This window comes from Nannospalax galili, unplaced genomic scaffold (genome assembly GCF_000622305.1).
Source record: "Nannospalax galili isolate Female #2095 unplaced genomic scaffold, S.galili_v1.0 scaffold999, whole genome shotgun sequence".
NCBI lineage: Eukaryota > Metazoa > Chordata > Mammalia > Rodentia > Spalacidae > Nannospalax > Nannospalax galili.
Genome location: NW_008344824.1, coordinates 1,073,120 through 1,085,755, shown reverse-complemented (window position 1 = coordinate 1,085,755; position 12,636 = coordinate 1,073,120). Strand labels below are relative to the sequence as shown.

The 12,636-nt window shown below is 39.7% G+C and overlaps 1 protein-coding gene across 1 annotated transcript in view; it reads left to right on the top strand.

Moving 5' to 3' along the window:
- Ryr3 (ryanodine receptor 3) overlaps nucleotides 1–12,636 on the top strand; it is a 595,983-nt gene that overhangs the window by 219,686 nt on the left and 363,661 nt on the right. The window contains exon 3 of the mRNA XM_017800130.2: nucleotides 8,523–8,630. Within this exon, the coding sequence (XP_017655619.1) occupies nucleotides 8,523–8,630 (108 nt within the window). The remainder of the gene's footprint in view (nucleotides 1–8,522; nucleotides 8,631–12,636) is intronic.

Sequence of the window (12,636 nt, the reverse complement as noted above, 5' to 3'; positions counted from 1 at the left end):
AACTCCAGTTCCAGGGGATCCGATGGCCTCTTCTGTCCTCTGTGGGCATTGCATGATATGAGTGCACTTAACTACATGCAGGCAATACGCTCATATACATAAAATAAAAATAATAAATAAAATATAAAAATATGCTATATAAAAGTTATTGGAAACAATATTTTTGCACTTTTCCATTTAATAATTTGAGATGGCAATTGACCATAGATACCTAAAATCAAAACTGGTATAGGGGCAGGGGTACTGTAGAGAGATGTGGAAAGGGGAGGGGGAATAAAGACAATTAATATGTTTTGTATGAAATGCATAAAAATTCAATAAAAAATATACATTGGAAGAGAAAAAAATCCCCTATGCACAAATTTACACATACATGAAACAGCTTTTATTATGCCCTCCCTCCAAGGCTCAGAGAAATTGGCAGAATAGGAGACAGAAAGAATGTAAGAGCCAGAGAATGGAGGAAAACACAACAAAAAGAAATCTTCTGTACCTGACATAGCCACTGCACTCACAAACTCACCACAGCTGTGGTTATCTGCATACAACCTGCCCATGAGCATTACATCATGAACAGAGAAGGGGCCCAGGAGACCCCACCCTCCCTGAGAGGTTATAGGTTAATGGTTGTTAGGGGAGGGGCTTCCATATTCTTCAGTGGTATAGCCACTGAAAATTGCATTTGCTCCAGCAAATCACGTCCTACCCATTCTCAGAAAAGAAATTCTCACACAAATGCAGACACAGAAGTAGAATGAGAACTTTGGGGGAAGAAGTGTTTCAGCAAAGTGGGATGGAAATAGGATAGGGGGAATGTGGGGAGAAAACAGCTAAAATTCATTATATAAATGTATAAACTGTCAAAAAAATAAAAAAATTAAAGTCTAGGATCCTCATATGAGCCAAAATGTGATAATTGTCTTTCTGGGTCTAGGATATTTCATTTAAGTAAGTATAATCACTTTGGTTTTCCTTGTAGTTGAATGAAATTACATTGTGCATATGTGCCACATTTTCATTGCCTCATCATCTTCTGATGGAACTCTAGGCTGGTTCCATTTCCTGACTGTTATGAATACTGCAGCAGTATGGATGCGCAAGGATGTCTGTGATGGAATTTAGAGCTCTTTCGGTATATATAACCCAGGAACATGGGGGTGGGGAAGAGATTTTAAGTGAGGACTAGGGAAGGATAAAAAAAATCTAACATAATACATGTGACATGGAAGAGGAAGTAAGGTGGGGCCGGTGCGGGAGAAAGGACCAGCAAGAAGGGTTCAGGGTGTAGGGGAACAGAGTGAGGGGTTCAACAAAAGCAATTGTCTATATGAGGATCCAATGTCACTGGTGGCATTCACCTAACTGATCAGCCTTGAGATTTGGGTGGGAGATAGGGGTTGAAAAATCAGTAAGCAGTTATTGGTAACCTACTACTTTGCTCCTCCTTGGCCCCATATGTGACACCTTCATGCAGGTGCTCCCACTTAGGGGGAAATTGGGTAACAATTCAAAAGAAGGCAAGGCCAGAGGTTCTATAAAGCCCACAACTTAAAGTTACTGCATCATTTAATGGAATTTTTAAATAAAAAGGAATCATTTGTTCAACAAAAATTTGAATTATCTTTATGTGCAGGAGTGCCATCTCGTCTGAGTAAGAATAAATGCTCTTCTTCCCTTCAGATCGAGCTCCTATCTAGGTGACTTTTCTAATCACAACATCCTCTAGAGGGTTCCTGCCAGACTTGGTATAACAAGCCTCTTAACATTGGGTATATTGGCCACATAGTATTGGGTATATATTGGGGGAGGGTGTGCTTGTGTTTTATAAAGTCTCATACACAGGACATGTTTCTTCAAATATATTAACATTTTTCTTAAAGGACAGAAACCATGCCCTACCTTGCTTATTTGTTCAGACAGCAGCCAGTATGGCACTGAATTTGTACTTTGGAGTTCCATAACTACTTACTGGCTGCATGATAACTTGGGAAAAGAAAGGTTAAGTGGGTGGACTCAGGAGTCCTTCTGTAGTGGAAATATACACCAGGTGCTCACATTTGCCCTCTTCTTCCTGATCAGCCATCTCTACAGAAATCTCAGGGATATTCATACATCTTCACAGAGAATACAACACTTCCAGTCATCTGTTGGTTCAAAGTTTACAGTGGGCAATTTGCAAGTGTAATTGTTCTCCCTGTGGTGGTCTTGTTACTCACTGTGGCCTCACTGAGTCCTATTAGTGTTGTCCCAGCCAAAGAAACCTAGACATCCTCCCTTTGTTCTTATCACCCTTATCCACTTAGTCACCACACCTTATCTCTCCCAACTTCTCAAGATTTCCAGATCCATCCTGCTATCTCTATCACTACTGCCACTTCTTTAATTCAGGCCATTACCAGCCCTTACCTAACCTAATGCAATAATCTCTGCCTAATTTTTCTCTCTTTCCTTTACAGTAAGATGTAAGACACTTCTTAACCTGATGACTACTTCTCTGTCTTACTTCTCTCTTCCCCAGGCTTGGTATCTCCACCCTGACGCACACTTCCTTAGATATAACCAAGTCTTCCCTCCTCTCTTTCTCACCATCCCCCTCCTCAGCCACCTTCAATTCTACGTGCTTCTTACACTCTTCCTTATCAAACTATGAGCACTTTGTCTCATAGTCTGGAAATGATCCATTTATTACCCACATTCCTGAGGAGCACACAATCTTGAAGGTCAGATATTTTGCCTTGTTTCTATACAAAATGGGAACTTCAGAAATAGATGTTACAAATAAATAAACACCTAAAACAGCTATGATTTCAATTTTTCTAATGCTCATTGACTATCATCTAATATCTATCAAGTATTTACTAGATACTAACCCCAATTTTAAGCTTTTCAAACCTCAAATGTTTATTCTGAGTAGATACTATTATATTTCTAATATACAGAAAAGGAAACAGAGTGCATTAGTCACTTTTCTGTTGCTGTGATAGAAATACTGACCAAAAAAACTTATAGAAGGAAGAGTTTATTTGAGCTTATGTTTCCAAAGGAGCAAGAGTCCATGGAAGCAGAGGTGGCTGGAGGAGGAGCAGAAGCTAAGCTCTACATCATCCAGCAGGCACGGGAAACAAGAGTGGCTGGAGATCTGGCAAGGCTTAAGAACTCTCTAAGCCCGCCCCCAGTGATGTGCTTCCTCCAGCAAGGCTACACCTTTAAGACTTCCCAAAACAGCACCACCAACTGGGGACAAAATGTCCAAACACTTGTAGCCCGGGGGGGGGGGGGGGGGATACACATTCGCATTCAAACCATCACACTGATGAAGAGGGAGACTAAGTTATTTGCCTAACATCATTCAGTTAATAAGTTGTAGAACTGAGATTTGAACTCAGGTAGTCCTATAACAGAGTGCTTACTCTACAGGGCATTCTAATTTGCCTTCAGAGTCATCAATGCGCTTAGAAGGCATGTCATTGATAGAAGGCACATCATTGCGATATGGCAGTATGTGACACAGATAAATTAACAGAAGAGTCAAAGGAACTTCATGACAATAAAAGAAGAACACCTGTTGATCTGGAGAAGGGGCTCAGCCAGAGAGGCTCAGCATCATTGTCCTACATCTAAAGCTACTGTCAGCTACACATACCTGGATGATATTAGCGGATCCAGAGACTGTTCAAGAAGACTTGAGTGAGCACTTACTGTTTTATCTACTGGGTGTCAAGTAGAGTAAGACCAGTTTTTCAAAGAAATAGACTTCAACACATCAAAAACTAGAAGAGTTAAAACAAACAGATTACCTGTAAAGGAGAGGTGATGATCCTCCTTGAAACTGACTCCTCCCTTTATTTCCTTGAAGGCTTGGCTAGGACCTGCTACTACAGTGCAAAATATCTCTTGTGAGTACTAAAGAAATGTGAAGTGATTTTATTTACAGGGTCATCAGATTCCTGGTGCAGCAAGCCCCAGAAAAATTATGCTGTTAATGTGTGTTTATAGATCATAGAGGATACATAGCCCTGCCTTCCTGCAATTTTACACATAGTGGGGCTAAATGAATACTTGTTCATTTAGCTTACCAGGGCCTAGCATCTCAAGGTTTTCTGTAGGACACTTGGAAATGAAACGCTTATGTAGGCTAAAGACAGAGCTGTGAGAGTGATGAGGAACTATTTCAGAACAGATGTCAACAGAGCCCTTCTCTCCGTGCTGAGAATCATCAAATGCACGCCCCAAGCCTGGCAGACAGAGTGACTGAGGCACAGGCTCCAATGAGCTGTCCTCCTGTGGGACTCTCCTGGCTGCAGACAAATGAGCTTTGATGAACGAGTGGCTTTTGCTTATTCTTCAGGAGTGTGGAGGTGGGAAGTCAGTCCAGTTTGGAGTTTAATTAAGGATGGCAGCTGGCATAGCAGGTCAGATGGCTCTGTGCTCATTCATGTCACAAGTTGCTAGCTGCATTTTGTTTTTCTCCAGACATTCCTGTTCTCTCTCTCTTGCCACTGCCCACACAGTACTCTGTGTGCTATTAAAGTGATATGACCACTGTCCCAAATATAAAGAATCCAGCCAGAGACCACATGCTAGAGTTACAGAAACAGATACATAGAGAACTGTAAAGTTCTTCTATTTGGTAAGTTCTTTCTTTTTTATTTTTATTTTTTATTTTAAATGTATGAGTGTTATGCCTACATCTGTGTTAGTGCACCAGTGTTGCGCAGTGTACGCAGAGGTCAGAAAAGGGTATCAGTTTCCCTGGAACTGGAGTTCTAGAGAGTTGTTAGGCACCATGGGATTCAAACCTGGATCTTCTGCAAAAACAGCCAGTGCTCTTAACCACTGAGCCATCTCTTTAACTCAGTTCTCCTATTTGATATGCTTCCTCCCCATGTACACTATCATCAGCTTAAATGTTCATATTCATGCCAGTAATGAAAGCAAGCTTCCTTGAGATTTTTAATACATAGAAAAGACAGAAATAATTATAGTATAACAACTGTCCATGTTATCAACAACCCTCCAATTGAATAGATGATGGCAGAGACGACAAGAGCTCCTGTCCTTCTCCAAGCAAACCAAACTCAGAGAGAATAGAAGGTTGACGGACCAGATATGTAAGGATATATAAGGACAGATCTCATATAAGGACAGATCTTTAACACTTGGAGCTGTAAAAGGAGTGAATTAAGTAGGTTTATTATTAAAAAATAAATAAATATTTAGACTATTAAATTGACTTGTTCAAAAGCACTCTTAAAAGTATGGACCTTAACTTCAGGTATTCCTGAATAGAAAAATACCCAAAGCACATGGTCCAATAAAGTGAAGGAGAAAGAAACCTGTTTCTGTTTCCTATTCTGCTAACATGAACTCTAGGTAGGCTAAGGGTAGTAGAAAAACACCTCTATAAAATCTCCTATGATGGCATATTTGGAGACTCTAAGTTGGACAGTATATGCTTACAACATAAGGTCTTCAGAACTGCTTATTCATATAATTGCATCGTCTACCAACAAAGGTGCTACATGTGCTGTGTTGGATGTGTGGCTCAGCTGCCTGCTTTCTTGAGTTTCATACAAATGAGCTAATCACCTGCTGTTGAAACAAACTTTGCAAATGGAGCAAAAGAAATCCCAAATGAAGATTGTGATACTCTTTGTGTTATCATTTCTCCTTGGTTAAACTGTTTCAATGAAGAGAATGTGGACAAGGGCAGAACTCTAGGACAACTAGGCTTTTGGAGTTCTTGATCAAGTAGACCTCGAGCAGAGAGAATTTAAATAGAAAAGCGCTTCCTCAAATCCTTAGTAGAAAAGTACTTGAAAATGTAAGTCACCATAGCTAGCAGCATTTGGGACAGGATGACCTATTACTGGATTATTATTTTAATAAAGGGGGCTTAAGACTTTAATTTAAAAAATTCTCAGGGGGCTGGAGGATGGCTCAGTAGTTAAGAGCACTGGATGCTCTTGCAGAAGACCCGGGTTTGATTTCTAGTACCCACATAGCAGCTAACAACAGTCATTAACTCCAGTTCTAGGGGATCCAACGCTCTCTTATGACCTCTGCGGGCATTGCAAGACATGGGTGCACCTACCTACATGCAAGCAATATACTCATACCCATAAAATAAAATAACAAAATATTTAAAAAGTCTTAGCAGGTCCAACGTTGTTTTATTTTGTTTTTCAGAACAGTGAGTTCTTCTTTTTCAGGACATTGAGTGGGAGAAGACGAAAACTACAGAAATACTTGGAAATTAATGATAGCTTCATTTCATTATCTTTATTTTTTAAACAAAAAATGCTAGTCTGAGAGGCTATCTAACTCTTCGAGACCTGCTACTTTTACCTTTAAATTGAAGCCCCATGGAAACAGCTTTGCCTTTTTGGAAGTGTTAGGAATAACTGTTAGTGACTTCCTGCCTGTTCCAAAGAACAGATGGGGGTTGCTTTTCTGTTCTTACCTTCTCCAAGGAGAGATTCTTTTAAGAGACACAGAAAGTTAAAGTAGATTTGCTTAGCAAATCAAAGCAAGCCCTCCATAGAGAGATTGAAATGTGCTGTCCCGAAAGGGGCGTGGGGTTATAGCACAGCGGGTTCTGTGTTATGTACTTCTAAAAGGTTTTATTAATATTTATATTTATGAGGTGGAAGGCAAGTTCCTGAGGTAAGGTCACCCTTTTCCCTCCTAAATCATGGTGGACAAGATCTCCTTTTTAGGATATTTCTTCCTTTGATTTTCTAGATAAGTTCACGGGGCAGGAGGAGGTCAGAGTCACAATACGATACTATAAAAAAAAAAAAAAAAAAGAAGAAGAAGCCAAGGTCATTTGAGGATGCAGATCCTTCATTACTACCTATGTGGGAAAATGCTGTGATGGGAGCAACCTAACTTCATCTTTGAGAACACGGACCCCAACACGATATTCTAGCTTTCAGGAGGCACAGCTACCAAGACAGAGCTTCAATTCTCTTGGTTATCTTGTGTTTAACTCCTTTTGAGATGACTCAAGGTCCCGTGATTGATGTCGTGACTACCTGTCAGTTAAGACAGTTTGTTATTTTTAAAATTGAGGTATTGTTTTGAAGGCTGGGGCTAGGGTTTTGCAATAGACTGATGGACTGCTCAAACAGAAGATAGGACTTGGGCTGTCTGTAGGACTCCCTTCTCCTAGCTCCACCTCCCCTGCCCATTTTCTACCTAAGAGCCCCATGTTTATCTTTCCTATTATCATGGTGCTGATGTTCTGCCAAATGGTTGGTATTCAGGACAGTCACAGGTTGAATTCCAAGGACAATGGTATATTACAAGACCTAATTGTAACCTCCCAATAACAATGGATTTGTTTTGTTTCTCTGTGTATTTCTCAGTATAAACACTAAATTTACATAAAAGTAATACTTAATATCTGCTCACCTAAAATGTTGTAATTGTAAAAAAAAAAAAAATTTTTGCTGCTTTCATTAGATAAGGAAACGGGTAGGCCTAAGGTGGATCAAGGGCACTTAATATCTGCTCACCTAAAATGTTGTAATTGTAAAAAAAAAAAAAATCTTTGCTGTCTTCATTAGTATAGGAAACAGTGTAGGCTTAAGTGGATGCATGGTCTGGAGACAGACTGTCTCAGTATGAAGCTGATAGGCCAAATGTAGTGCTTAAGCAGGTGACCTGAATGTTGTGTGCCTAAGATTCCTGGACTATCAATTAGGACATTAGGAGGGTTTATTTAATTGGGTGGTTGTACAGACTAGATGTGTTAGCATATGCAGAATGTTTATAACAGTGCCTGGCACGGAGAATATGCTCATTTGATGAATATTAGCTATTTACTGGCAATGTTCAGAGAAGGCACCTTAGCCATTGTTGAAAAATATCCCAGAATAGTCATTAACATCGCGATGTTAACTGATTTCTGCTAAGTGAGTCTAATACATTACAATGATTATTATATGGGTCGCCAGTTCATATCTGGACATATCTTAGTCAAGGCTATGTTTATATGACTTTTAATCTCCTTAATGCCTCTCTGTACACTATGAAATTCAGGTTTTTGTAACAAATAAATGGATGCCCTCGTTTGGTCACTGTTGTCTAGAGTCATACTATCTGTCTAGCTCTCTCATAAATTATCGTGAGTGAGGCACCCATGGCTTTCTTCCTTTGTCCCCATTTAGACATGAAATAGTCATGGGTTTTTCCTTCTTGTCCCTTCTTCAGCAGGGCTGTGTGTGTGTGTGTGTGTGTGTGTGTGTGTGTGTGTCTGCTTTTCTTCCTTATATTCCTCCAGACTTCACTGGCTGACACTTCTTGGCCACTGTTCCCTTGAGAAATGAGGCTTTGTTTCTTCTCCAAACTAAACCTCATCTTAACTTGAAAAGGAGAAAACTACCTTGTTACATGTCTATTCTTCCATCTAATTCAGTTCATTGTAGTTCACAGACATCTTGCCTTTGTGATGTGGCTGTTTGATTCATCCCTGATTGACATGACCAGGCATCCTTACTCTGTTTTTATTTCCACAGTATATTCCTCCAGATCTCTGCGTCTGCAATTTTGTGCTGGAACAGTCCTTGTCTGTCAGAGCACTGCAGGAAATGCTTGCCAACACAGCTGAAAATGGCGGCGAAGGGGTGAGTACCTGAATCATGCCCTGCATTGGGATTAGACACACCATAACCCTTGGACAAACCTTCAACATTTTGTCCCTCCAGTTTAGAACTGGAAAACCTTAGGACCTCCACATAATCCATATGGAGACAAGAAACCTGTCCTCTAAGTTTACATTCCTCTTATTCAGAAACTTTAATCTTACCTCCTTTGAATTGACCAGCTTCCCTCAGAAAATAAAAGAGCATCCCACTAATGTGGGCTGGGCTCTCTTCTGCCCTTCTCCACAACCCCCAAGTCCACCAGGGAACATGAAGAACAGGAGCACCTTGAGATTGAGGGTACCTGTGAGGCAGGCTCTTTTTCCATGGAGAAGCTCATGGAAGTAGAACACAACCAGCTGGGAGATAATTACCCATAGAATTCAGTCTGATTTGTGCCCAGAACTTCACACTGACAATGAGCAAATACACAGTTGTCTTAATATTATACTGTCACTGAACAGTTGAACTGAGGTCAGTTAAACATAGCGGAGGGTCTCTGTCATGTGGAGGAAATAGTTCTGTCATCCATTTCAGAAGATTCTTTGGTAGGGCACTGCCCAGATATTTCAGCATAATTGTTTATTCTTCTGTCCCCTAATGACCCATTCAATGATGTCCACTTATCATCAAATACTGTACTGTAATTCCTGTTCTATAATGCCTGGCTATCTCGAATCAAATGTGTACGCAGGATCCCCACTCCCCATCCTCCACCTGAGATTCTGCCACAGTCCATTGACCCTGTTCATTCCTTCTGTACCAACTGCCTCCTCCCAGTTTTACCCTCGGTGATCATGAAGTCCTTTCTAAAATGTGTATCTGATTATTCTGCTGCACTATTTTAAAATCCTTCATTTCTCCATTGCTTTGAGGTGAATTCCAAACTGCCTAGCACAGCTTAAAGCTCTACAGTATCAGGCCAGCCCTAGTCACCCTTCTGTCCCATCTCCCAGCACATCCTCCTAGCACTCAGTGTCCCAGTCACTGTGAACTCCACTCTCTGCCTCAAACACACCCATCCTCTCGGCCCCTCATCCTTCCTATCACCTGTTTCCTCCATGTGACACAGCATCCTCCTCCACCCTCCTCCCTTGTATAATCCCTCCTTGGCCTTCAAGGAACCAGTTTAGATATTAGATCGGCTAAGAAGCCTCCCCTGGCCCTGGGAATGTGTTGCATGGATGACACTAAGCAGCTTTCCTATCATCCTCATCAGTCTGTAGTGTCATTACAAGTTTTATTTTCTTTCTCATATCCTAGAGAGTATACTGCCCATGGGGAGGAGCTGTTTGCAGGTACTAAGAAGCACAGTTTATTCTTACTTGACATAAATGAAGTCATACACAATACATTTGTAGTAGAAGAAAAAATGATCATAGACTTAACTGAATTTGTGCTTACATTTTGATCATTTTCCAGCCCTGGGGATCTTAGGCAAGTCCTCTAATCTATTCAGGCCAGCTTGTTCTTGCTTATATATGTAGAATGTCTAATTAGCTCTGTGGAATCCTAAATGCCAAGGGTTTATGACTTTTCACTCTTCTGATTCGACGTAAGTGGCTTAGTCAACCACCTGAAAATAACTTTCCTTTGTTCCTTAGAGCATTGACACAGGTGAGAGTCTTCTTTCATCTCCATTTTTCATGTGCCCTCAAACATTGCCAGTTTGATAAAACAGACAACAACAAAATGCTTATTGTTTTCCCAAGACTCAAAAATATATGATGAAGGAGACCTGGCTGATTTTACATATCACCATTTTCAGTGTCAAATAAGAACTGCTAGATCCTGGCCAAGTATAAACCCAGTATAGATACAGGGAGTCTAGAGAGACACCTCGAGTTATTCCTTGGTTATTATCGTATCCTGCTATGTTCAAAGAGTGTATTTCACAGAACACCTTTATCTTTATCAGTTAGCCTGAGTAGTTCAGAGACGCCTACAAATGAGAAAATAAACTTCTGTGTTGCAGAGAAGTTAATTAGTAGTTTTAATCTTAACTTTGCTTGTCTTAAAGAAGGATAAATAATAATTTGTTTCCAAACAGAATGGAAAAACCAATATAATGAAATTGAATCCTTAATTTTAGAATATATGAAGCAAGTCCTCCTCAATTACTAGCTATAATATAGCAGAAATTTATTCAATATAGTTACATATTTTAAGGACATCCATTCTTTATAAGATCTAGAGAGAAATATATTAAATATCATTGGAGGAATCTACCCTTTTTGAAAACTCATATCTAAAATAAATGATCCATAATGCTTTATTATGAAATATATGTTGGATAATAATAAGCCCAATATTGGGTCAATCTCAAAAGGTTCTCATTTGCCACATTGACTTTCTGTGCTGTTTTCTCAAAAGATAAGAGAGATACAACAGTCATTTCCCCTCCTGACCCATTTTATTATTATCATTCACTAGAGATCTTAAAAATAGAAGGAAGAAACTTAAGAAATGGAAGAAACACAGATGGGAGTGTACTCTCAAAATTGTCATAGTTTTACTGTTGTTACCTGGGCAGCAGCTTGTGCACTAGAATGGACTATGTTTGGAGTCCTCCCCTGGTTCCATCTGGGCTCTCAGTCTTTAGTATGAGAAATACTATTTTTATATAACCTCTTGAGTCTAACTGTTTTGTTTTCCTGAAGTGACTGTGCCCACTTACTATTATCACTTAATTTGATTTCAAAAGATAATGCTCAGCAGGGAAGAAAAAGTTTAAAAATTAAAAAGAAAAAATAAAGAAGAAAGTGAGTGAGCGCAACAGAACATAATGCTTTTCTGGAGAGCCTGGGGACGTGTGAGCAGGATGTTGCCTCCTTTTCATGACACGCCATTCTGTTTGGAAATGGCCATTTACTGCTTTTAAATAAGTATTAACCCCAATAATGATTACAACTACCAATGAACAGGATGCTTTGAAGAATGTAATTTTTCCTTCTTGTGTGCTGCACCTGTTCCCTCTAAGTAGCAACTGGACAGTTCTTAAAAATGACTCCAGTTGTTCATTTGCATGATGACTCTACAGAATCTTTGTTGCAAGAATTTACCATTCTGCAGCAATTTCTCTTGCTAACAGGAAGAACAAAAGTACCCACCAAAATTTAACAGTGGAGAGTTTAATTATTCAAATGTCCTTAGTTGTAGCCAGTGGCTCATGGGAGCCAGCTTATATTGGAGAGCTAATGATGTGAGCCCATGGGCAGAAAGATTTGGTACATCTCCCAGAGCCAACACAAGCTAATCTCACCCTTGGATCACTTTACTTTTGATCTAACCCTATCTAATTTTATTCTGGGGAAATTCTTAAAGGATAGATGTTTGGCACTGGGGCCAACTCTAGAGCCGACATGTGAAGTAAAATCTTTGCATGCTAATATGAAAGTATTTTCACACTTTTTGTTGACTGGACCTCTAGTTTATGGAATGTTTGTGAGCATTTAGCATAATGTGGAACCAAGACCAATGACCATTTTCCTCTAAGCCCCCGATTTCCATCATGCTACAGAAAAATTTCTAAATTTAGAATGAGTCATGTACATGTTTTTAGTACAGCCTGTACTGGACCAGGTAACCTCTAGAACAAGTTGTTTCTCTTTTCTGTACCTTAATTCCCACTTCTTAAATGCAATCCACCTCATGGGGTGAAAATTAAATGAGATCAGTGCCAACAACTGCTTGTGGGAGTGCTGTTTGCTTTCTTCATCTCTGGTCTACTTCCTCCTATTGCAGATTCTTTAGAAAAATTCACACTGCATCCAAGGAATTGGAGTCTCTTATGACATAGCCAGGTACATATTACGTCTAGAGTTACCCAACTCCACATGGGTTCTGACATTAAATGGCACAATACTCTGACTTCATCAGAGTCAGGTCTGGAAAACTAAAAGAAGAGATGAAATATGCATGTAAATGGTTGCAATGTAAATGTTATATTTTATCCATAACCAGGACATAAATAGATAATACTTGATTT